General features: G+C 50.3%; 1 protein-coding gene across 1 annotated transcript; it reads left to right on the top strand.

The window, feature by feature from the left end:
* Nucleotides 1-552: 552 nt before the first annotated feature.
* On the top strand, nucleotides 553-4,184 carry LOC121273051 (probable G-protein coupled receptor 139). Its single transcript, XM_041180002.1, has 2 exons — nucleotides 553-562; nucleotides 3,283-4,184. Exons 1-2 carry the CDS (start codon nucleotides 553-555, stop codon nucleotides 4,182-4,184), a joined length of 912 nt encoding a protein of 303 aa, XP_041035936.1.
* The last annotated feature ends 22,042 nt before the right edge of the window (nucleotides 4,185-26,226 follow it).

Below are 26,226 nucleotides of genomic sequence, written 5' to 3' on the forward strand. Positions count from 1 at the left end.
TTCTGGAGCACAAGTCTCTAGTACTATTGCTGGAATATTGTCAGGGCCCACAGCCTTTGCAGTATCCCGTGCCTTCAGCCATTCGTTGATATCACGGGGAGTGAATCGAATTAGCTGAAGACTGGCATCTGTGATGCTGGGGACCTCCGGAGGAGGCAGTGATGGATCATCCACTCGGCACGTCTGACTGAAGATTGTAGCGAATCTTTCAGCCTCATCTTTTCCAGAACTGCACAGAATACTCCAAGTGTGCTCCAACCAAGGCTCTACACAGGTGAAGGAAGACTTGACCCTCCTGTACTCAAGACCCCCTCGTGAGAGGGGTCTGGCAAACCATTCACCTTCCTGACCCCTTGCTGCACCTGCATATTGTCTTCCAGTGAGTCCTGAACAAGGAGACCCAGGTCCCTTTGCACATCTGCACATCCCCATCTCTCACCCTTTCAGAAACACTCTGCACCTCTGTCCTGCTGATCCATGGAGATATTCCCACACTCCGGAAAGGATATTTGTCCCATTCTGTGATGTACCTATAGAGGTGTGTACGTCAACATGTCTCGAGGTGAGTTTAAGTCAGATCTGTGGTGAGGAATTGAATCGATAAGCACTCTGGCCTTTTAAGTGATGCCTGTGTTGGCCACCCTCTGGGACATGGACGAGGACCAGTTTGGGCAGGGGGCCTTTATCACTGCTCCCGGCTCCCCACAAGGAGGGGACAGCCTCTCTCCGCCCAGGGACACTTACCCCCTCCTCACCTCAAACTTAAATACCCTGCTGTCTGATCCACGCCAGCTCCTGGAAATAACGGGGGTCCAGCCCTACACTGCTGCTTGTGGAGTTTGGGGGTCTCACTCTGGCACTTCCTTCCAACATGTTTGGTGCTCCACGAAATGTGCTGGGTCACCAAAGGGTTAACTGCCCTTGTTTGTTCAGTGGCTGCAAGTAATGTGGGTTTAACCCTCCCCCCAACATCCCCCAGGGAAACTAATGGTGTCCCTGAGGCTTTCCCCTCTTCCTTTAATAAGGGGACTGCGATGGATGTGTTGACCCATTGTGACAGTGAGAGCATCACCTCCAACAGCAAGAGGGATCAGCGGCTACAGAGAGAGACAGAGAGAGACAGAGAGAGACAGAGAGCGACAGAGAGAGACAGAGAGAGAGCGACAGAGGGAGAGACAGAGGGAGAGACATAGAGAGAGACAGAGAGAGACAGAGAGCGACAGAGAGAGACAGACAGAGAGAGACAGAGAGAGACAGAGAGAGACAGACAGAGAGAGACAGAGTGAGTGAGACAGAGAGAGAGACAGAGAGAGAGACAGAGAGAGAGGACAAAAATAGAGACAGAGAGCGACAGAGAGAGACAGAGAGAGACAGCGAGAGAAAGGAGAGACAGAGAGAGAAAGGAGAGACAGAGAGACAGATAGAGACAGAGAGAGACAGAGAGAGAAAGGAGAGACAGAGAGAGAAAGGAGAGACAGAGAGAGACAGAGAGAAAGGGAGGCGGGCAGAGGAAGAGAGAGAATGCGACCACCAATGGGAATCAGCATTGAATTAGAGGAGCAGATACATCGTACCCTCGTCGCCATGGGAAAGGTTTCCTACCCTCTCCTCGCTGTGGTGGGGATGGGCAGTGAGTATCAGAGCTGCTGTGTTACAGGTCTCCGCTGTGGGTAAATGGGTTTCCAAATGCATGTTGTGCTCAGGAGCTCTCAATGTTGATGGTGGAGAGACTCCAACCTGCTTTCCGGTCTCGCTCAGTCACCTCCCCCAATCTTACCCCACCGCAAACCCACCCCACCCTCCCCCTTTCAACACACTGTCACTGGCGAGTGCCGGAAGGGATCTCCCAACTGGTAAATCAACCTGCCCCTTTACCCCTCTCCATGGGAAGGTGGGCCACATATCGGTTACCATTATCCCTAACTGCCCCCTCGATTTGGTTTGGATTTCCGGATTACCTATCGGAGAGGGGTAACTGAGAGTCACCCACCGTGGGCTGTGAGGGTTTGTGGGGGGTGTGGTGGGTGTCTGGTGCATTCAAGGTTGAGGGAATGTTGTACTGGGGAGGTGGGGCAGATATCCAGCACGAGAGGGGCATTCGCCAACCTGCTCGTTTGATGCCACGATCGAGGGTGGTTTGGTGTCGCCGGGATGTCCATCTCCGGTTTTAGGGTCTGAATTTCGATCGCGCCGGCATGTAGTGGAGGCATCCGAACCATGACCCCACCCCCCCACACAGCCTGGGGTGTGGGGTTGCCTCATGATCTCCGCCCCAGCGATCAGGTGTTGGACTCACCTTCCTTGCCCAAATCACGTGGGACTCAGACCCGCGGACTCTCAGAACCACACAGATGCACTGCAGCAACTTGCCAAGGCCCCTCCGACAGCGCCGCCCAAACCCACGACCTTTACCGTCTAGAAGGACGAGGGCAGCAGACACATGGGGAACACCACCACCTGGAAGTTCCCCTCGGAGCCCCTCACCATCAGAACTTGGAAATATATCAGAACTCCCTCTCTAACAGCACCGTGGGTGTACCTACACCTCACGGGACAAAATCCAGGAACTCCCTCCCTAACAGCGCTGTGGGTGTACCTACACCACCCAAGGGCAAAATCCTGGAACTCCCTCCCTAATAGCGCCGTGGGTGAACCTACACCACACGGGGACTGCAGCGGCTCAGGGAGGCGGCTCACCCACCACCTGCTCAAGCGGGCAATTAGGGACGGGCAACAATTCTGGGCCCAACCATCCTTGCCCACATCTCAGGCAAATAATAAAACAACATCAGATTTAACATAAACGCCAATGTTTCGGCTAATGTTGGTACGAGCAATTTTTTGTGCCAGGTTGCACTTTCAATGAACCTTAAAATGGCTTGTGGATTCTGAAACACAAAGCTACAAATAATTTTCTAACCCTGGTTGAATTTCATCCACTCCTATCTTGGGTGTGCACCATTCTTGCAGGCACCAGTTCAATGCTGGAAGGGGAAACTTAGTCTTATTCTGCTACCAATAATCCAGGGTCACTGGGTATTGATGTGGGGCAGGAATCAGCACATCCTCCGATGTTACTTCACAACGAATAATAATGTCCACTTTGACTCCAGTATTTGATGGCCCCTTTCTCCACGAGGTAACCTTGTCACAAGCGCAATCATTCCAGCCCATCACTGGGTAGAGTAACACATTTGAAAATGTCACTAAGCCCTTATATAAACTGGTAACTTTGCTCCGGCTTTAATGCATAATGTCCCTGTTCATTTTCCTCTCTCCCAGATAACTCAGTGACGATTGTGATCTTATCTCGAGGAAAGTGCGGTCTCTCCAACTGTGTCACTCGCTACTTGGTGGCCATGGCGGCGTCAGATCTACTGGTCACAATCCTCGACCTGATATTGAGACAAATTCCGATTGTTTTTGAGGAAGAATTTGTTTTCCTGGAGTCCATCCCCGTGTGTAACATCCACGCTGTCCTGCTGTACGCAGTCACCGACTGTTCCGTCTGGTTCACTGTCGCTTTCACCTTTGATCGATTCATGGCCATTTGTTGCCGGAAGCTGAAAAGTAAACATTGCACCGAGAGAACGGCGGCTGTGGTTCTGGGGACAGTGACAGCGCTGAGCGGTTTGAAGAATATTTTCTGGTATTTTATGCTGACAGGGAGTTATGTGCTAGTCAATCAACCCTGGTTTTGCCTGATAGCATTGTATGCTGATTTCTCACCGGTCTGGACCGCAATTGAGTTCCTGCATCAGATCCTGACACCCTGCGTCCCGTTTGTCCTGATCCTGCTGCTCAATGTTCTCACTGTCAGACACATCTTAGTGAACAGCAGGGTCCGCAGGAGGCTCCGGGCTCCCAGCTCTGGGGAGAACACCAGAGACCCGGAGATGGAGAGTCGAAGGAAATCCATCATTTTGCTGTTTGTGATCTCGGGGAATTTCATCCTGTTATGGTCGACCCTAATGGTTTATTCCATCTGGATCCGGATGTCTTGGATGGGTCATCAGTCCGTGTACCTACCTTATTTTATGTTGGAGCTGGGCTTCATGCTGCAGCTCCTGTTCTGCTGCACAAACACTTGTATCTACGCCGTGACCCAGTCCAAGTTCAGGAAGCAGGTGAAGGTTATGCTGAAACATCCCTTTGCCCCAATCCTTCAATTCCTGAGAAAGTGAGATCCGATGGCCAGCTAGCATTGTGAATTCATCCAGTGCATCGCCCTCACCCATGCAAAATGCTCCACCATGCCCGATGTGTGGTTTTCCCTGTGGTGGAGCTGGGACCGTGAAACAAAATGTCTCCACGTCAAGTGGCTGCCGTCCAGCTGATTCAAAAAGGTCACCACCCCAAACGATAGCGTAAGTCCTGTCACAGATGACTTAAGGTCATCCGGCTTGTTAAAGTCATGCTAAACATATTGTTGTAGGTTTGTTCATGTCACGTCAATGACGTTGTTAATGCTTGTTCAGATCACGGCAATTACATTGTTAAGTGTTAGAGAAACAGGTCGTGGTTGTTAATTGTCTTTAAGCATGTATAAATAGAGTACCCTTCCATGACCGGTGGGCAATGCGGGGTTTGGTGTGCGCCATCACCCACATTAACAGCCTCTGGATTTAGCTTTTGAAGCTTCCTATACCGTTATTGTTTCAATTACAGTTCCCACCAGGAGATGTCTCCACCCCACCACCACCCTTCCCCATTGATTTCTAGTTTAGTTTATTTATTTTGTTTTATAAAAAGGGCCTATAAATAGGAAATCCTTCCACCACCGGTGGTCGCCGCTAGTGCTGGATTCATCCTCAGGCCCAAGGATGGCTTTAATTTGAATAGTTAAGCCTCCTTTTGAAGTTTCTATTTTGTTTCCGCACCCCTTTAATTATTTCATGAGTTTACCTCTTCATCAGCTTATTGGTTATAAGGGGTCACGTATAAATAGGGGGCAGCTGGGACACTGGTTGTGTGGGAGGAGATTTTTGAAACTCAACTACTCAATAAACTCTCTCAATAAAGAAAGTTACTGTGCCTGGTTTTGACTTCTCTGATGCCCCGGATTCAACTAACACATCTCACCTTGAAATTGCAATGTCCACCTCATGTGTCAAGTTTCATGGTTGAATTTCATATCGCTGAAGCAGGCCACAGCACAAGCGAGTTATAATGTTCACCAGGCATTAGCGTTAAAGTTCCCCAGCTCCTCAAATCCCAGCAACAACCCTGCCCTCAGCATCACTCTGTTAAGTTTCAGCAAGTAGCTCATCTGCTAGAGTGGGCAGCGCCCGTGCCACTCAGCCTTCAGATCGGGGCTCAACTCCCACTCTAGCTTCCTGATGGCCGAGGGTCTTGCACTCATGTAACGGCCCATCCAGTTTATGTCCTCCTGTAACCCAGAATTTTCATTCTTATTAGTAGGGGTTTGCAAATTTAATTTTGAAAAGAAAGGGGGATGTTGTGATGTATATCTGCATTTCAGCGTGTATCTTGGAACTGCTACCTAATACTACCCACCACGAGAGAGCGTGTAATGCTTAGCGGCATAGAAAGGCGTGAAAGACAAAGGCTGAGAACAGAGAGGGGAGGCAGAACCTCAGGACATTCAGGAGGTGGAGTACAAAATGATGACTTGCTTCTGATGCAGGATTTGTAAGTGGGGTCAGGCGAGCACTTCTACATCTATCTTTTCTACTAATTGAACTGCTGCAGCCCATTAGGTCAAACAAAATAAGTTGAGGACTTGGGAATGAAGTGGTCTGAATGCGTAATTAGCATTCTTTAAGGGGAGTAACCAACGAGCTTCATCTAAAGGGAAGTCATGGCAGCAGAGCTCACGAATGTGGTATGCTCCTCCTGCGCTATGTGGGAAGTCATGGGCACTTCCAGCCTCCCTGGCAGCCCTGTGGTCAGGGCATGTGTCCAGCTGCAGATAGTAGCTAACCACTTTTTGGATATGGCCCTGGAAATATTGGATGAAATGCTGGTCAGCTCCCAAAATCCAGCAGATTCTGGAGCAGTCCCTACAGATTGGAGGGCGGCAAATGTAACCCCATATTTTAATAAAGGAGGGAGAGAAAAAAAGCAAGTGGATTATAGACCAGTTAGACTAACATCAGTAGTGGGAAAAATGCTAGAGTCTATTGGAAAAGGACGTGGTAACAGAACACCTGGAAAGCATTAATGGGATTAGAAAATGTCAGCATGGATTTATGAAAGGGGAATCAAGCGTAACTAATCTACTGGAGCCTTTTGCGTAGAAAAAATAGGGGATACCATTGCATGTGGATCATTTGCAATTCAAAAAGCATTTTGATAAGGTCCCACTAAGAGGGCAGGGGTAAATGTTAAAACACGTGGAGTCAGGCGCAATACAGTTCTCCTTAATTCTGTAACCTACTCCAAGCCCTGCAACACTCCCTACATCTGTTATCTCCTCCAGATCCTTTAATACTCTCTATATCTGTGACAACCTCTAGAAGCTACAATCATCCCAAACTCTGTAAGCTGCTCCAGGGCCTACAACCCTCCCTATCGCTGTAACCTCCTCCAGAGGCTACAACCCTACCTATCTCTGTAATGACCTCCAGCCCCTACACCCTTCCATATCTCTGTAACCTCCTCCAGCCCCTAAAACACTCCCTAGCTATGCAACACCCTCCAGCCCCTACAGCCCTCCCTATCTCTATAACCTCCTCCAGCCACTACAACACTCCCTAACTCAGTAACCACTTCTAGACGCAACAAAACCCGCTATCTCTGTAACATCCTCCAGCTACTAAAACATCCCCTATCTAAGCAGCAACCTCCAGCCCCGACAGCCCTCCCTATCTTTGTAACCTCCTACAGCACATATAACCCTCTCTATCTCTGTAATGTGCTCCAGCCCCAACAACACTTCCTATCTTTGTAAACTCCACCAGCCCCAAGAACCTTCCCTATCTCTCTAACTTCCTCCAGTCCCTACAACCCTCCCTATCTCGGTAACCTCCTCCAGCCCCTACAACCCACCCAATTTCTGTAACATCCTCAAACCCCTACACCCCTCCCTATCTCTGTAACCTCTTCCAGCCCCTACAACACTCCCTATCTCTGTAACCTCCTCAGCCCCTACAACCCTCCCTATCTCTGTAAACTCCTCCAGCCCCTACAGCCCTCCCTATATCTGTAACCACCTCCAGCCCCTACAACCCTCCCTATCTCTCTAACTTCCTCCAGTCCCTACAAACCTCCCTATCTCTGTAACCTCCTCAGCCCCTACAACCCTCCCTATCTCTGTAAACTCCTCCAGCCCCTAAGCCCCTCCCTATCTCTCTAACTTCCTCCAGTCCCTACAAACCTCCCTATCTCTGTAACCTCCTCCAGCCCCTAGACGCTTCCCTCTCTCTCTAACCTCCTCCAGTCCCTACACACCTCCCTATCTCTGTAACCTACTCCAGCCCCTACACCCCTCCCTATCTCTGTAACCTCCTTCAGCCCCTACAACCCTCCCTATCTCTGTAACATCCTCCAGCCACTACACCACTCCCTATATCGCTAACCTCCTCCAGTCCCTACATCCCTCCCTATCTCTGTAACATCCTTCATCCCCTACACCCCTCCCTATCTCTTTAACCTCCTTCAGATACTACACACCTCCCTAACTCCGTAACCTCCTCCAGCCTCTACACACCTCCCTATCTCTGTAAACTCCTCCAGACCCTACACCCCTCCCTAACTCTGTAACCTCCTCCAGCCTCCTACAAATCTCTCTATTTCGGTAACCTCCTCCAGCCTCGAAAATCTCCCTCTCTCTGGAACCTCCTCCAACCCATACAATCCTCCCTATCTTTGCAACCTGCTCCAGCCCCTACAGCTCTCCCTATCTCGGTAATCTCCCCTATACGCTACAACCCTCTCTATCTTTGTAATCTCCTCCAGCCCCTAAAACACTCCCTATCTAAGTAACATCCTCCAGCTCCTTAAGCCCTCATTATCTCTGTAACCTCCTCCAGCCCATATAACCCTCCCTATCTCTGTAATATCCTCCAGCCCCTATAACCCTCCATAACTCTGTAACCTCCTCCAGTCCCGACACCCCTCCCTAACTCTGTAACCTCCTGCAGCCCCGACACCCCTCCCTAACTCTGTAACCTCCTCCAGCCCCTATAACCTTCCATATCTCTGTTATCTTCTCCAGCTCCTACAAGCCTCCCTATCTCTGTAACCACCTCCAGCCACTAGACCCCTCCCTATCTCTGTCACCTCCTCCAGCCCCAACAACCCTCCCTATCTCTGTAACCTCCAACAGCCCCTAGAACCCTCCCTATCTCAGTAACCTCCTCTAATCCCTACAACACATCCCATCTCTGTAACCTCCTCCAGCCCCTACAACCATCCCTATCTCTGTTTCCACCACCAGCACATACAACCCTCCCTAACTCTGTAACCTCCTCCAGCCACTACAAACCTTCATTTCTCTGTGAACCCCTCCAGCCTCTAAAACCCTCCCTATCTCTGTAAACTCCTCCAGCCCCTACAATCCTCCCTATCTCTGTAACCTCCTCTAGACGCTACAACATTCGTTATCTCCGTAACCACCTCCAGACCCTACACACAGCCCTATCTCTGTAAACTCCTCCAGCCCCTACAACCGTCCCTAACTCTGTAACCTCCTCTAGATGCTACAAACCTCCCTATTTCTGAAACCTCACCCAGACACTACACCCATCCCTCTCTCTGTAACCGCCTCCAGCCCCAAAACCCTCCTTTTCTCCGTAATGTCCTCCAGCCCTACAACACTCCATATCTATCTAACCTTGTTCAGCCCCGACACGTCCATATCTCTGTAACCTCCTCCAGCCCCAACACCCCTCCCTATCTCTGTAACCTCATCCAGCCCCATAGACCACTCCCTGTCTCTGTAACCAACTTCAGCCCCAGCAACCTCCCTATCTCTGTAACCTCCTCCAGCCCCAGCACCCCTCCCTTTCTCTGTAACCTTCTCCAGACAATAGAAGACTTTATTTCTCTGTAGCCTCCACTAGATGCAACAACCCCCTCTCTGTAAACATCTTCAGCCACTAAAGAACTTCCTATCGCCTTAATCTCCTCTGGAAACAACAAACATCCCTATCACTGGAACCCCCTTCAACCCCAAAACCCCTCCCTATCTCTGTAACCTCCTTCTGCCCCACACAACAATCCCTATATTTGTAATCTCCTCCAGCCTGTACACCCCTCCCTATCTCTGTAACCTCCTACAGCCACTACAACCCTTGCTATCTCTGTAACCTCCTCCAGCCCATACACCCCTACCTATCTCTGTAACCTCCTCCAGCCCCTACAACCCGTCCTTTTTCTGTAATGCCCTCCCGCCCCTACAACCCTCCACATCTCTCCAACGTCATCCAACTCCAACAGCCCTCCCTATTTCTGTAACCTCCTCCAGCCCCTACACATCCCTATCTCTGTAACCTCCTCCAGCCCCTACACCCCTCCACATCTCTCTAACCTCCTCCAGCTCCTAATGCCCTCCCAGTGTCTTTAACACTCTTCAGCCCCCGCACTCCCTATCTCAGTAACTTCCGACAGTCTCTACAACCCTCCGTATCTCTGTTATCTCGTCCAGACACTAGAAGACTCTCTTTCACTGTATCCACCAATAGATGCAACAATCCTGTCTCTGTAACCATCTCCAGCTTCTAAAGACCTTCCCATCTCGTTAATCTCCTCCAGAAACTACAACCCACCCTTTCTCTGTAACATTTTTCTGGCCCATACAACCCTGCCTATCGCTGTAAAGTGCTCCAGCTCCTACAACCCTCCCTATCACTGTAACCTCTAACAGCCCCTAGAACCCTCCCTATCTCTGTAACCTCCTCCAATCCCTACAACACATCCTATCTCTGTAACCTCCTCCAGCCTCGACAAACCTCCCTATCTCTGTAACCTCCTCCAGCCTCCACAAACCTCCCTATCTCTGTAACCTCCTCCAGCCTCCACAAACCTCCCTATCTCTGTAACCTCCTCTAGAAGCTACAACTATCGTTATCTCTGTAACCACCTCCAGACCCTACACCCCTCCATATCTCTGTAAACTCCTCCAGCCCCTACAACCCTCCCTGTCTCTGTAACCTCCTCAAGATGCTACAAACCTCCCTATCTCTGAAACCTCATACAGACGCTACAGCCATCCCCATCTCTGTAACCACCTCTAGACACAAAACCCTCCATTTATCCGTAACCTCCTCCAGCCCCTACACCTCCCTATCTCTGTAACCTACTCCAGCCCCTACACCCATCCCTATCTCTGTAACCTCCTCCAGCCCATACACCCCTCCCTATCTCTGTAACCTCCTCCAGCCCCTACACCCATCCCTATCTCTGTAACCTCCTCCAGCACCTGCACCTCTCCCTAGCTCTGTAACCTCCTCCAGCCCCAGCATCCCTCCCTTTCTCTTTAACCTCCTCCAGACAATAGAAGACTTTATTTCTCTGTAGCCTCCACTAGATGCAATGACCCTGTCTCTGTAACCATCTTCAGCCTCTAAAGACCTTCCTATCTCCTTAATCTCCTCTGGAAACAACAAACATCCCTATCAATGGAACACCCTTCAGCCCCGAAACCCCTCCGTATCTCTGTAACCTCCTCCAGCTCCTACACCCCTCCCTATATTTGTAACCTCCTTCTGCCTCACACAACAATCCCTATATTTGTAACCTCCTCCAGCCCCCACAACCCTCGCTATCTCTGTAACCTCCTCCAGCCCCTACAACCGTCCCTATCTCTGTAACCTCCTCCAGCCCCTACAACCCTCCCTATCTCTGTAAACTCCTCCAGCCCCTACACCCCTCCCTATCTCTGTAACCTCCTCCAGCCCCTACAACCCTCCCTATCTCTCTAACTTCCTCCAGTCCCTACAAACCTCCCTATCTCAGTAACCTCCTCCAGCCCCTAGACCCTTCCCTCTCTCTCTAACCTCCTCCAGTCCCTACGCCCCTCCCTATCTCTGTAACCTACTCCAGCCCCTACACCCCTCCCTATCTCTGTAACCTCCTCCAAACCCTACAACCCTCCCTATCTCAGTAACATCCTCCAGCCACTACACCACTCCCTTTATCTCTAACCTCCTCCAGTCCCTACATCCCTCCCTATCTCTGTAACCTCCTTCATCCCCTACACCCCTCCCTATCTCTGTAACCTCCTTCAGACCCTACACACCTCCCTATCTCTGTAATCTCCTCCAGCCTCTACACACCTCCCTATCTCTGTAAACTCCTCCAGACCCTACACCCATGCATATCTCTGTAACCTTCTTCTGCCCCACACAACAATCCCTATCTTTGTAACCTCCTCCAGCCTGTACAACCCTCCCTATCTCTGTAACCTACTCCAGCCCCTACACCCCTCCCTATCTCTGTAACCTCCTCCAGACCCTACAACCCACCCTATCTCTGTAACTCCTCCAGCCACTACACCACTCCTTATATCTCTAACCTCCTCCAGTCCCTACATCCCTCCCTATCTCTGTAACCTCCTTCAGCCCCTACACCCCTCACTATCTCTGTAACCTCCTTGAGCCCCTACACACCTCCCTATCTCTGTAACCTCCTCCAGCCTCTACACACCTCCCTATCTCTGTAACCTACTCCAGTCCCTACACCCGTCCATATCTCTGTAACCTCCTTCTGCCCCACACAACAATCCATATCCCTGTAACCTACTTCAGCCCCTACAACCCTCCCTATCTCTGTAAACTCCTCCAGCCCCTACACCCCTCCCTATCTCTGTAACCTCCTCCAGCCTCCTACAAATCTCTCTATTTCTGTAACCTCCTCCAGCCTCGACAAATCTCCCTCTCTCTGGAACCTCCTCCAACCCATAAAATCCTCCCTATCTCTGCAACCTGCTCCAGCCCCTACAGCCCTCCCTATCTCTGGAACCTCCTCCAGCCCCTACAGCTCTCCCTATCTCGGTAATCTCCCCAAGACGCTACAACCCTCTCTATCTTTGTAATCTCCTCCAACCCCTAAAACATTCCCTATCTCTGTAATCTCCTCCAACCCCTAAAACATTCCCTATCTCTGTAAACTCCTCCAGCCCCTAAAACACTCCCTATCTAAGTAACATCCTCCAGCTCCTAAAGCCCTCATTATCTCTGTAACCTCCTCCAGCCCATATAACCCTCCCTATCTCTGTAATATCCTCCAGCCCCTATAACCCTCCATATCTCTGTAACCTCCTCCAGCCCCTACACACCTCCCTATCTCTGTAACCTCGTCCAGTCCCTATAACCCTCCAAATCTCTGTTATCTTCTCCAGCTCCTACAAGCCTCCCTATCTCTGTCACCTCCTCCAGCCCCTACAACCCTCCCTATCTCTGTAAACTCCAACAGCCCCTAGAACCCTCCCTATCTCTGTGACCTCCTGCAATCCCTACAACACATCCCATCTCTGTAACCTCCTCCAGCCCCTACAACCATCCCTATCTCTGTTTCCTCCACCAGCACATACAACCCTCCCTAATTCTGTAACCTCCTCCAGCCACTACAACCCTCCAATTCTCTGTGAACTCCTCCAGCCTCTAAAACCCTCCCTATCTCTGTAAACTCCTCCAGCCCCTCCTCTAGACGCTACAACATTCGTTATCTACGTAACCACCTCCAGACCCTACACACATCCCTATCTCTGTAAACTCCTACAGCCCCTACAACCCTCCCTATCTCTGTAACCTCCTCTAGATGCTACAAACCTCCCTATTTCTGAAACCTCACCCAGACGCTACAACGATCCCTATCTCTGTAACCGCCTCCAGCCCCAAAACCCTCCATTTCTCCGTAATGTCCTCCAGCCCTACGACACTCCATATCTATCTAACCTCCTTCAGCCCCTACATGTCCATATCTATGTAACCTCCTCCAGCCCCAACACCCCTCCCTATCTCTGTAACCTCATCCAGCCCCATAGACCACTCCCTGTCTCTGTAACCAACTTCAGCCCCTACAACCTCCATATCTCTGGAACCTCTTCCAGCCCCTACACCTCCCCCTAGCTCTGTAACCTCCTCCAGCCCCAGCACCCCTCCCTTTCTCTGTAACCTTCTCCAGACAATAGAAGACTTTATTTCTCTGTAGCCTCCACTAGATGCAACAACCCCCTCTCTGTAAACATCTTCAGCCACTAAAGAACATCCTATCGCCTTAATCTCCTCTGGAAACAACAAACATCCCTATCACTGGAACCCCCTTCAGCCCCTACACCCCTCCCTATATCTGTAACCTCCTTCTGCCCCACACAATAATCCCTATCTTTGTAATCTCCTCCAGCCTGTACAACACTCCCTATCTCTGTAACCTCCTCCAGCCCATACACCCCTACCTATCTCTGTAACCTCCTCCAGCCCATATACCCCTCCCTATCTCTGTAATCTCCTCCAGCCCCTACAACCCTCCCTATCTCTGTAACCTGCTCCAGCCCCTACAACCCGCCCTTTTTCTATAATGCCCTCCCGCCCCTACAACCCTCCACATCTCTCCAACGTCATCCAACTCCAACAGCCCTCCCTATTTCTGTAACCTCCTCCAGCCCCTTACACATCCCTATCTCTGTAACCTCCTCTAGCCCCTACTCCCCTCCACATCTCTCTAACCTCCTCCAGCTCCTAATGCCCTCTCAGTGTCTTTAACACTCTTCAGCCCCCGCACTCCCTATCTCAGTAACTTCCGACAGTCTCTACAACCCTCCGTATCTCTGTTATCTCCTCCAGCCCCTGCACCCCTCCCTATCTCTGTAACCTCCTCCAGACACTAGAAGACTCTCTTTCACTGTATCCACCAATAGATGCAACAAATCTGTCTCTGTAACCATCTCCAGCTTCTAAAGACCTTCCCATCTCGTTAATCTCCTCCAGAAACTACAATCCACCCTGTCTCTGTAACATTTTTCAGGCCCATACAACCCTCCCTATCGCTGTAAAGTGCTCCAGCTCCTACAACCCTCCCTATCACTGTCACCTCTAACAGCCCCTAGAACCCTCCCTATCTCTGTAACCTCCTCCAATCCCTACAACACATCCTATCTCTGTAACCTCCTCCAGCCTCCACAAACCTCCCTATCTCTGTAACCTCCTCCAGCCTCCACAAACCTCCCTATCTCTGTAACCTCCTCTAGAAGCTACAACTATCGTTATCTCTGTAACCACCTCCAGACCCTACACCCCTCCATATCTCTGTAAACTCCTCCAGCCCCTACAACCCTCCCTGTCTCTGTAACCTCCTCAAGATGCTACAAACCTCCCTATCTCTGAAACCTCATACAGACGCTACAGCCATCCCCATCTCTGTAACCACCTCCAGCCACAAAACACTCCATTCATCCGTAATGTCCTCCAGCCCCTACTACACTCCATATCTGTCTAACCTCCTCCAGCCCCTACAACGATCCCTATCTCTGTAACCTCATCCAGCCCCTACACCTCCCTATCTCTGTAACCTACTCCAGCGCCTACACCCATCCCTATCTCTGTAACCTCCTCCAGCCCCTACACCCATCCCTATCTCTGTAACCTCCTCCAGCCCCAGCACCCCTCCCTTTCTCTTTAACCTCCTCCCGACAATAGAAGACTTTATTTCTGTAGCCTCCACTAGATGCAATGACCCTGTCTCTGTAACCATCTTCAGCCTCTAAAGACCTTCCTATCTCCTTAATCTCCTCTGGAAAAAACAAACATCCCTATCACTGGAACTCCCTTCAGCCCCGAAACCCCTCCCTATCTCTGTAACCTCCTACAGCTCCTACAACCCTCCCTATATTTGAAACCTCCTTCTGCCTCACACAACAATCCCTATATTTGTAACCTCCTCCAGCCTGTACACGCCTCCCTATATCTGTAATCTCCTCCAGCCCCCACAATCCTCGCTATCTCTGTAACCTCGTCCAGCCCCTACAACCGTCCCTATCTCTGTAACCTCCTCCAGCCCCTACAACCCTCCCTATCTCTGTAACCTCCTCCAGCCCCCACACCCCTCCATATCTATGTAACCTCCTCCAGCCCCTACAACCCTCCCTATCTCTGTAACCTCCTCCTGCCCCTACAACCCTCCCTATCTCTGTAACCTTATCCAGGCCTTACAATCCTCCCTATCTCTGTAACCTCCTCCAGCCCCTACAACCCTCCATATCTCTGTAACCTTATCCAGGCCTTACAATCCTCCCTATCTCTGTAACCTCCTCCAGCCCCTACAACACTCCCTATCTCTGTAATCTTCTCCAGCCCATACACCCCTCCATATCCCTGTAACCTCCTCCAGCCCCTACAACCCTCCCTATCTCTGTAAACTCCTCCAGCCCTTACAATCCTCCCTGTCTCTGTAACCTCCTCCAGTGCCTACAAACCTCCCTATCTCTGTAACATCTTCCAGCCACTACAACGGTCAATAACTCTGTAACCTGCTCCAACCCCTACAACCCTCTCTGTTTCTATAACCTACACAAGCCCCTACAAACCTCCATATCTCTGTAACCTCCTCCAACCCATACAAACCTCCTTATCTCTGTAACCTCCTTCAGCCCCTCATCCCTCACTATCTCTGTAGCCTCCTCCAGCCCCTACAACCCTCTCTATCTGTGTAACTCCCTCCAGCTCCAACAACCCTCCCTTTCTCTTTAACCTCCTCCAGCCTCTACAACCCTCCCTATCGCTGTAACCTCCTCCAGCCCCTACACCCCTCCCTATCTCTGTAATCACCTCCACTCCCTACAACCCTCCATATCTCTGTAACCTCCTCCAGCCCCTACAACCCTCCCTGTTTCTGTAACCTCCTCCAGCCCCTACAACACTCCCTACCTCGTTAACCTCCTTCAGTCGCGACAAATTTCCCTATCCCTGTAACCTCCTCCAGCCCCTAAAATCCTCCCTACCTGTTACCTCCTCCAGTCCCTACAACATTCCCTACCTCTGTAACCTCCTCCAACCCCTCAAAATTCCCATTCTCTGCTACCTACTCCAGACCCTCAACTTTCCCTACCTCTGTAACATCCTCCAGACCATACACCCCTCCCTATCTCTGTAACCTACTCCAGCCCCTCCAACCCTCCCTATCCCTGTAACCTCCTCCAGCCCCTATACCCCTCCCTATCTCTGTAACCTCCTCAAGGAACTTTTACAATCCGGGATCAGGAACGAACTGGCAAATTATATCCTCCTGTCTTTATTGGGATGGTTGTGACAGTGAAATTGATGCCAATCACATTGCCCATTAATCAGATCAGGTCCTTTGAAGGATGAAGGACAGGGACTGAAATAGCTAATGAGGGATACAGAGGTTTAAATTAGCTTTGTGGCTCACCATGCTCACTGACGTCTGGGGGGGTTTCTGATCAGAAATTCGTGGAACCGGTTTTGGCTGCGCCTCCCATTTAATGACCCATCGGTTGCGTGTTTGATGACCGGTCATCCATCACTTCTCACTTCCCTCGTGTTATTACTGGATGTTTGTGTGTGAGATCAGTCAGGGCGGGCTCAACATCCATTGGAGGGGCAGGTGAGTTGGATTGCCATTCTGCTCGCAAGTGCTTACCTCAGGAATCCAGTTGATCCAACCTCATCTGAATTTTTGGGTCGGGAGCAGGGGTCTGGCATGGGGGGGTGGGGGTTGTCAGGATATGGACCAGGTGGGGGTTGGGAGTCAGCAATCGGGGTCCGGGACTGGGATGTTTCACCAGTCAGGCCCTGGGGGATTATGAGGGTCATCGAAGGTGTCGGAGAGACCTGTGCTGTTTGTGGGAACTCCTTGTGGGTGGAATCGAGGGATAACTCCTTGGGGGAGAGATTGGGGGGAGGGGGTTGTTGTCCACTGGGGAGGGGTAGGGGGTTTGGGCGCACTCCCATCAGTGCCATAGTTACCCAGAATCTTGAAGCAGATCTGCTTAATTATTGCTGCAGTGCTGCCCATAGCCTCCAAACTTTGCAATTTGAATTGCATTATTGGATGATTCCCAGTACCTGGCAATTGCCATGCAATATTTTATTGTGGAGGGTGGGGTGCTGCAGAAGGATTTGGACAGGTTAGGAGAATGGGCAAAGAAGTGGCAGATGGAATACAACGTGGGCAAATGTGAGGTCATGCACTTTGGTAGGAGGAATAGAGACATAGACTATTTTCTAAATGGGGGAGAGAATTCAGAAATCTGGAGTGCAAAGGGACTTGGGAGTCCTAGTCCAGGATTCTCTAAAGGTTAACTTGCAGGTTGGGTCGGTAGTTAGGAAGGCAAATGCAATGTTGGCTTTTATTTCGAGAAGACTAGAATATAAGAGCAGGGATGTGCTGCTGAGGCTTTATAAGGCTCTGGTCAGACCAAGTTTAGAATATTGTGAGCAATTTCGGGCCCCGTATCTCAGGAAGGATGTTCTGGCCCTGGAGAGGGTCCAGAGGAGGTTCACGAGAACGATCCCAGGGATGAAAGGCTTAACGTATGAGGAAAGTTTGAGGACTCTGGGTCTATACTCGATGGAGTTTAGAAGGATGAGGGGGGGATCTGATTGAAACTTACAGAATACTGAAAGGCCTGGCTAGAGTGGACGTGGGGAAGATGTTTCCATTAATAGGAGAGACTAGGACCCGAGGGCACAGCCTCAGAGTAAAGGGAAGACCTTTTAGAACAGAGATAAGGGGAAACATCTTTAACCAGAGAGTGGTGAATCTATGGAATTCATTGTCACAGAAGGCTGTGGAGGCCGCGTCATTGAGTGTATTTAAGAGCGAGATAAGTAGGTTCCAGATTGGTAAGGGGGTCAAAGGTTATGGGGAGAAGGCGGGAGAATGGGGTTGAGAAACTTATCAGCCGTGATTGAATGGTGTAGCAGACTCGATGGGCCGAATGGTCTTATTTCTGATCCTATGTTTTATGCTCTTATGCAAACCACCAGGTTGCAGTTGTGTGGTGTTTTGCGGGGTACATTTCCCCAGTACTCTTTGGGCTACCAGCCAAATACACATCCCAGGAATGTGCAAGTTACAGCCAAAATTGGCTGTTTGTCTTTCCTGAATCTTGTGCAGTAAAATGTCTTCTGTCGTTTTAAAATCAAGGAATCCTTTGGCTTTATTCTCTTAGTGAGTAACACGGGTTAAAGATCAGATTATGTTACACATGGTTTAATGGCTTTTCCTATCGCAGCAAAGGGATTACACATTGGAAGGAACTCCTTACTAATGGAAGAGGGAATCCCTCCAGTGGCACAGCTGGGGTCTGCAGAGACTGACATTACTCTCATTCACTTAACAAACAAGTACAGAGTAACAACAAAGGAAGATTCAAACAAACACTCTCAAAGGAAGATGGTTGTGGTTGTTGGAGGTCAGTCATCTCAGCTCCAGGACATCACTGCAGGAGTTCCTCAGGGTTAGTGTCCTCGGCCCAACCATCTTCAGCTGCTTCATCAATGACCTTCCTTTCATCATAAGGTCAGAAGTGGGGATGTTCGCTGATGGTTGCACAATGTTCAGCACCATTCGTGACTCCTCAGATACTGAAGCAGCCCCTGTCCAAATGCAGCAAGACCTGGACAATATCCAGGCTTGGGGCTGACAAGTGGCAAGTAAAATTCACACCACACAAGTACCAGGCAATGACCATCTCCAACAAGAGAGAATCCAACCATCTCCCCTGAATGTTCAACAGTACTGACATCACTGAATCCCTGACTATCAGCATCCTGGGGGTTACCATTGAAGAGAAACTGAACTGGACCAGCCATATAAATACTGTCGCTACAAGAGCAGGTCAGAGGCTGGGAATCCTGCAGAGAGTAACTCATCTCCAGACTCCCCAAAGCATGTCCACCATCTACAAGGCACCAGTCAGGAGTGTGATGGGACACTCCTCACTTGCCTGGATGAGTGCGGCTCCCACAACACTCAAGAAGCTCGACACCGTCCAGGACAAAGCAGCCCCCGCTTGACCGGCACCCCATCCACAAACACTCACTCCCTCCACCACCGACGCACACTGGCAGCCATGTGTGTACCATCTCCACGATGCACTGCAGCAACTCACCAAGGCTCCTTCGACAGTGCCGCCCAAATGCACGACCTCTACCTTCTATAAGGACGAGAGCAGCAGACACATGGGGAAGACCACCACCTGGAATTTCCCCTCCGAGCCCATCACCATCCTGACTTGGAAATATATCGGACGTTCCATCACTGGCTCTTGTGTCAAAATCCTGGAACTCCCTCCCTAACAGCGCCCTGGGTGTACCTACACCACACAGGACAAAATCCTGGAACTCCTTCCCTAACAGCGCCGTGGGTGTACCTACACCACACGGGACAAAATCCTGGAACTCCCTCTCTAACAGCACCGTGGATGTACCTACACCACATGGACAAAATCCTGGAACACCCTCCCTAACAGCGCCGTGGGTGTACCTACACCACACGGACAAAATCCGGGAACTCTCTCCCTAACAGCGCCGTGGGTGTACCTACACCACACGGGACAAAATCCTGGAACTCCCTCCCTAACAGTGCCGTGGGTGTACCTACACCACAGGGGACAAAATCCTGGAACTCCATCCCTAACAGCGCCGTGGGTGTTCCTACACCACATGGGGACAGCAGCGACTCAATAAGGCTTCTCACCCTTCACCTTCTGAACGGGGCAATTTGGGAGAGGCAATGAATTCTGGCTCAGCCACTGATGCCCATATCCCATGACAGAATAGTAAAAAGTTAAACCCTTCCAATCCAACACCTCTTCCACCACACCCTAGTGGGGCATTTCCCCCGGGCTTGGTTGGAAGTGTGAGTCTTGCGGACGGCAGCAATGGTGGGAATGGTAGAGGGCAGTGTCCAGAACCTTTCAACCCTCCTTGCGTGTGGGAGCTGCATCACAGGGCCGGACGTTTGCTGAAGTGACTGCGCCTTTAAGAAATGAGAGATGGCCAACCCGTGTAAATTTCAGAGCGGTCAGCTAACTGTGGGGGTTGGGAGAGAACTCCCGAGGCCACAATCTCGGATTGAGAAAGAATTCTTTGACAAAGCGTGGGTGAATGATTGACAAGGGCGAGGGACTTGTTAAAGGCAAGTGGTGACTGAAAGAAATGATCCAGCACAGAAACCACGGTTTTTGGTACAATCCAGTTAGAGAGCGGAAAGGTCATGTTTAAAGTAGACAAAGTTGGAGTTTGAAGTCACTTGCTAAGAGAATAAACCTACAAGGTTTCCTGGGGTTTGGTCACACACAAAAATGACATTTTTAACACAAGGGTGAAAGATTTTTAACAATTGCAACCTCTACCTGAAAGACCATCATTCACCCGTGCGATATGTGAATTAACTGGTAAGCTGTGGTTGAGCACACCACATTGCAAAATCAAAGGCAAATGAGACCAGAACAGTTTCCATGGATTTTTCAGGCAACCACCCAGACGTCAGTAAGCGTTGCGAGTCAACCACAATGACTGAAATTCTGCCTTTCTCTCTCTCCCTCTCTCTCTCTCTCTCTCTCTCTCTCTCTTCGCATTCAAAGATCTTGCCTTGAATTCGCTCCAGTTTCCAACCCAACTTGGTGACATCATTGACAGGCTTCCTTGCAGAGTTTCAATCTCGTCTCCCGACGTTCCGCTCCTCTGGATTCCTGTTTCTCCTCACCGGCAGCGACCCGTGATCAGAACCTCAGCTCTTTAGCAGGGCCGAGCTGAATAACTCTTCTGGAAAGGTGTACCTTCACCCCAACATGGAGTCACCAACTCCTGCCACTGTATCAATTGGCAGGGCTTCTCCTGGAGCATCTCCAGTTAACATCTGCCAACCACAACCCCTTCTTTGCTGCCTTCGTCCTCTTTCTGCATCGCTGGGGACATCTCGCACTGTCCCCGGCCTGCGGCTTCCTTCAGGATCTCTCCTTGCCCCCTCTCTCTGCATCCCCATGTTTGGGAACAACTTTGGCTATGGCGCTCCGATCCTGGTCACGTGATGCGGTCCCCCTGCCATTTTTTGTTTTGCACTGGACCCTCCCCTGCCCATCCCGATGAACTAGAAAAAATGCCTCATTGCACGTGACATGCTCACCCTAGGTCCTGTGCATACATGACACTCCCGACGCCTGTTAGGTCTTGGAGTACCCGGCTCCCTCTCCATGAGAGGGTCAGTTGGATCTCATTGCTGATAACATAATGCAGGGAACTGAAGAGGCTCATGAAGATCATGTATGGGCGTTCGAAAAGAGCTTTTGGATGTGGATGGCACAGAACCTGTAATTGTGATTCGGAGAGCAGTGAGGTTTGAGTGGATATATGCCAAAATGGACAGACATATGGCAGATGAATGTTAACGCAAAGTGGACTGCAGGATACATTTTGTTGGGAAATGGCAGGGGTGGCTGCATTGAATGAAGCAGAGAATTGAAATGCTGCAGACACGGGATTACCAGAGGGGCTCAAGGGCAGAATCTATTTAGCTCGAAATAAGGAGCAAAAATAGTATTGCTTGGTGTAGTGTCTAGGCCTCCAACTAGTGTGAATGATGTAGAGGGACAAACCTGCAAGGAAATTACAGAGAGGTGCAGGATTTATAGCGTAGTTATGATGGGGGAATTCAGTTACCCAAATGTAGACTGGGGTGGTGGTAGTTTGAAGCGCAGAGAGGGCAGGGAATCCTCGAGTGAGCTGAAGAGAATTTTCTACAGTAACATGTTCCCAGTCCAAGTAGAATGGAGGCACAGCTAGACCTGGTTCTTGGGAATGATCTGGGCCAAGTGTATCAAGTATCTGTGGGGGAAACATGGAGGGAAGAGCGATCATTATATCATAAGGTATAGGCTGGCTAGGGAAAAGAAGAACAAACAGTCCAGTGTAAGAATAATTATCTAGGGGGGGAACCCAAATGCAATGGGGTAAGGACGCATCTGACCCAGATAAACTGGAATCAAAGCCTGATAGAAAATGGTAACTGAGGAGTGGGATAGCTTTAATGAGATATTGCTCAAAAAAGAGACACGTTGATGCTTTTCATCTTGCTCTCATCACGATACTTCAGGAACTTACCAATATAAGGGGAAAACAACAACTTATACTCTACGAGAAGAGAGTGCTGGTTGGTTGACAAGTGGTCTCTGATTGCTAGAGGCGTTGCCTGCACCAGTCAAAAGGAAAATGATGGGCTTCAGGACGGTGTGACCCAGCTGGGTCACATTATGGACGCACCACCCTCGGCTGCCAAGGAGTCAGAGTGGGACTTGAACCCCAAGCTTCAGACTCTGAAGCAGGGACACCGCCCGTTGTCTCACACGACCTCCCTCCTGAAAAGTAGCGGAATGATTCTAAGGGCAGACTCATCGCAGGTATCTGTGGTGGAAATTTTAAGGTGGACGCCTGGTGAATATTCGAACTTCAGTTGTGCCGAGGCCGCTTTAATCGATGCGAAATTCAAGCATGAAACTTGGCACATGAGGTGGACATTGCAATTTCAAGGTGAGTCGAACCGGAGAAGTCAAAATCAGGCACAGTAACTTTCTTTCTTGAGAGAGTTGATTGAGTAGTTGAGTCTCACAGATCTCCTCCAAAACAACCAGTGCCCCAGCTGCCCCCTACTTATACGCAACCCTTTAAAACCAATAAACTGATGAAGAGGTAAACTCGTGAATTAACTAAAGGGGTGCGGAAACAAAAGGAGGCTTACCTTTTCAGATTAAAGCCATGTCCCTGGAGCTGATGGTCAAGTTCAGCCCTAGAAGTGGCTGCGGGTGGTGGAAGGATTCCCTATTTCCAGGCCATTTTTTGTAAAACAAAATCAATAAATTCAACTAAAAATCAAGTTGGAGGGGTGATGACAGCCCCTGGTGGGGCTCTGTAATTGAGACAATAATATGTTAGGAAGCTTACAAAATTATATCAAGATGCTATTAATGAGGGTGACGGTGCAACCCAGTCCGCGCATTGCCCACCAGTCACGAAAGGATTCCCTATTTATACATGCTTAAAGACAATTAACAGCCACCAACTGTTTCTCTAACCCTTAACAATGTAATTGATGTGATCTGAACAAGCATTAACAACGTCATTGACGTGACATGAACAAACCTACAACAATATGATTAGCATGACTTTAACAAGCCGCAAGACCTTAAGTCATCTGTGACAGGACTTACGCTATCGATTGGGGTGGTGACCCTTTTGAATCAGCTGGACGGCAGCCACTTGACGTGGAGATATTTTGTTTCACGGTCCCGGCTCCACCACAGGGAAAGCCACACATCGCACACGGTGGAGCGTTTTGCACGGGTGAGAGTGATGCACTGGATGAATTCACAATGCTAGCTGGCCATCGGTTCTCACTTTCTCAGGAATTGAAGGATTGGGGCAAAGGGATGTTTCAGCATAACCTTCACCTGCTCCCTGAACTTGGACTGGGTCAAGGCGTAGATACAAGTGTTTGTGCAGCAGCTCAGGAGCTGCAGCATGAAGCCCAGCTCCGACATAAAATAAGGTAGGTACATGGACTGATGACCCATCCAAGACATCCGGATCCAGATGGAATAAACCATTAGGGTCGACCATAACAGGATGAAACTCCCCGAGATCACAAACAGCAAAACGATGGATTTCCTTCGACTCTCCATCTCCGGGTCTCTGGTGTTCTCCCCAGAGCTGGAAGCCCGGAGCCTCCTGCGGACCCTGCTGTTCACTAAGATGTGTCTGACGGTGAGAACATTGAGCAGCAGGATCAGGACAAACGGGACGCAGGGGGTCAGGATCTGATGCAGGAACTCGATTGCAGTCCAGACCGGTGAGAAATCAGCATACCATGCTATCAGGCAAAACCAGGGTTGACTGACTAGCACATAACTCCCTGTCAGCATAAAATACCAGAAAATATTCTTCAAACCGCTCAGCGCTGTCACTGTCCCCAGAACCACAGCAGCCGTTCTCTCGGTGCAATATTTACTTTTCAGCTTCCGGCAACAAATGGCCATGAATCGATCAAAGGTGAAAGCGACAGTGAACCAGACGGAACAGTCGGTGACTGCATACAGCAGGACAGCGTGGATGTTACACACGGGGATGGACTCCAGGAAAACAAATTCTTCCTCAAAAACAATCGGAATCTGTCTCAATATCAGGTCGAGGATGGTGACCAGCAGATCCGACGCTGCCATGGCCACCAGGTAGCGAGTGACACAGTTGGAGAGACCGCACTTTCCTCGAAATAAGATCACAATCATCACTGAGTTATCTAAGAGAAAGGAAAATGAACAGGGACATTATGGCATTAAAGCCGGAGCAAGGTTACCAGTTTATCTGAGGGATTAGTGACATTTTCAAATGTGTTACTCTACCCAGTGATGGGCTGGAATGATTGCACTTGTGACAAGGTTACCTGGTGGAGAAAGGGGCCATCAAAGACTGGAGTCAAAGTGGACATTATTATTCGTTGTGAAGTAAAATCAGAGGATGAGTGGATACCTGCCCCACAAAAATACCCAGTGACCCTGGATTACTGGAAACAGAATGAGACTAAGTTTCCCCTTCCAGCATTGAACTGGTGCCTGCAAGAATGGTGCACACCCAAGAAAGGAGTGGATGAAATTCAACCAGGGTTAGAAAATTATTTGTAGCTTTGTGTTTCAGAATCCACAAGCCATTTTAAGGTTCATTGAAAGCGCAACCTGGGACAAAAAACTTCTCGGACCAAGAACATTAGCCGAAACATTGGTGTTCATGTTAAATCTGATGTTGTTTTATTAGTTGCGTGAGATGTGGGCATCGATGGCTGGGCCCAGAATTGTTGCCCATCCCTAATTGCCCCCTTGAGAAGGTGGTGGGTGAGCCGCCTTCTTGACCCGCTGCAGTCCCCGTGTGGTGTAGGTACACCCAGGGCGCTGTTAGGGACGGAGTTCCAGGATTTTGTCCCATGTGCTGTAGGTACACCCACAGTGCTGTTAGGGAGGGAGTTCCAGGATTTTGTCCTCGGGTGGTGTAGGTACACCCACGGTGCTGTTAGGGAGGGAGTTCCAGGATTTGGTCCGTGTGGTGTAGGTACATCCACGGCGCTGTTAGGGAGGGAGTTCCAGGATTTTGTCCCGTGTGGTGTAGGTACACCCACGGTGCTGTTAGGGAGGGAGTTCCAGGATTTGGACCCCAGCAACAGTGAAGGAACGGCCGATATATTTCCAAGTCGGGATGGTGAGGGGCACCTACCAGGTGGTGGTGTTCCCCATGTGTCTGCTGCCCTCGTCCTTCTAGACGGTAGAGGTCGTGGGTTTGGGCGGCGCTGTTGGAGGAGCCTTGGCGAGTTTCTGCAGTGCATCTGTGTGGTTCTGAGAATCCGCGGGTCTGAGTCCCACGTGATTGGGGCAAGGAAGGTGCGTCCAACACCCGATCGCTGGGGCGGCGATCATGAGACACCCCCACACCCCAGGCTGTGTGGGGGGGAGGGTCCATGGTTTGGATCCTTCCACTACATGCCGGCGCGATTGAAATTCAGACCCCAAAACCGGAGATGGACATCCCGGCGACACCAAACCACCCTCGATCGTGGCATCAAACCAGCAGCTAGGCGAATGCCCCTCTCGGGATGGATATCTGCCCCCCCTCCCCAGTATAACACTCCCCCAACCTTGAATGCACTAGACACCCACCACACCCCCCACCAACCCTCACAGCCCACGGTGGGTGACTCTCAGCTACCCCCCTCCGATAGGTAATCCGGAAATCCAACCCAGGTCGAGGGGGCAGTTAGGGATAATGGTAACCGATATGTGGCCCACCTTCCCATGGAGAGGGGTAAAGGGGCAGGTTGATTTACCAGTTGGGAGATCCCTTCCAGCACTCGCCAGTGACAGTGTGTTGAGGGGGAGGGTGGGGTGGGTTTGCGGTGGGGTAAGATTGGGGGAGGTGACTGAGCGAGACCGGAAAGCAGGTTGGAGTCTCTCCACCATCAACATTGACAGCTCCTGAACACAACATGCATTTGGAAACCCATTTACCCACAGCGGCGACCTGTAACACAGCAGCTCTGATACTCACTGCCTATCCCCACCACAGCGAGGAGAGGGTAGGAAAACTTTCCCATGGCGACGAGGGTACGATGTATCTGCCCCTCTAATTCAACGCTGATTCCCATTGGTGGTCGCATTCTCTCTCTTCCTCTGCCCGCCTCCCTTTCTCTCTGTCTCTCTCTGTCTCTCCTTTCTCTCTCTGTCTCTCTCTGTCTCTCTCTGTCTCTCTCTGTCTCTCTGTCTCT

This window comes from Carcharodon carcharias, chromosome 38 (assembly GCF_017639515.1).
Source record: "Carcharodon carcharias isolate sCarCar2 chromosome 38, sCarCar2.pri, whole genome shotgun sequence".
In the NCBI taxonomy this organism is placed as follows: Eukaryota; Metazoa; Chordata; class Chondrichthyes; order Lamniformes; family Lamnidae; genus Carcharodon; species Carcharodon carcharias.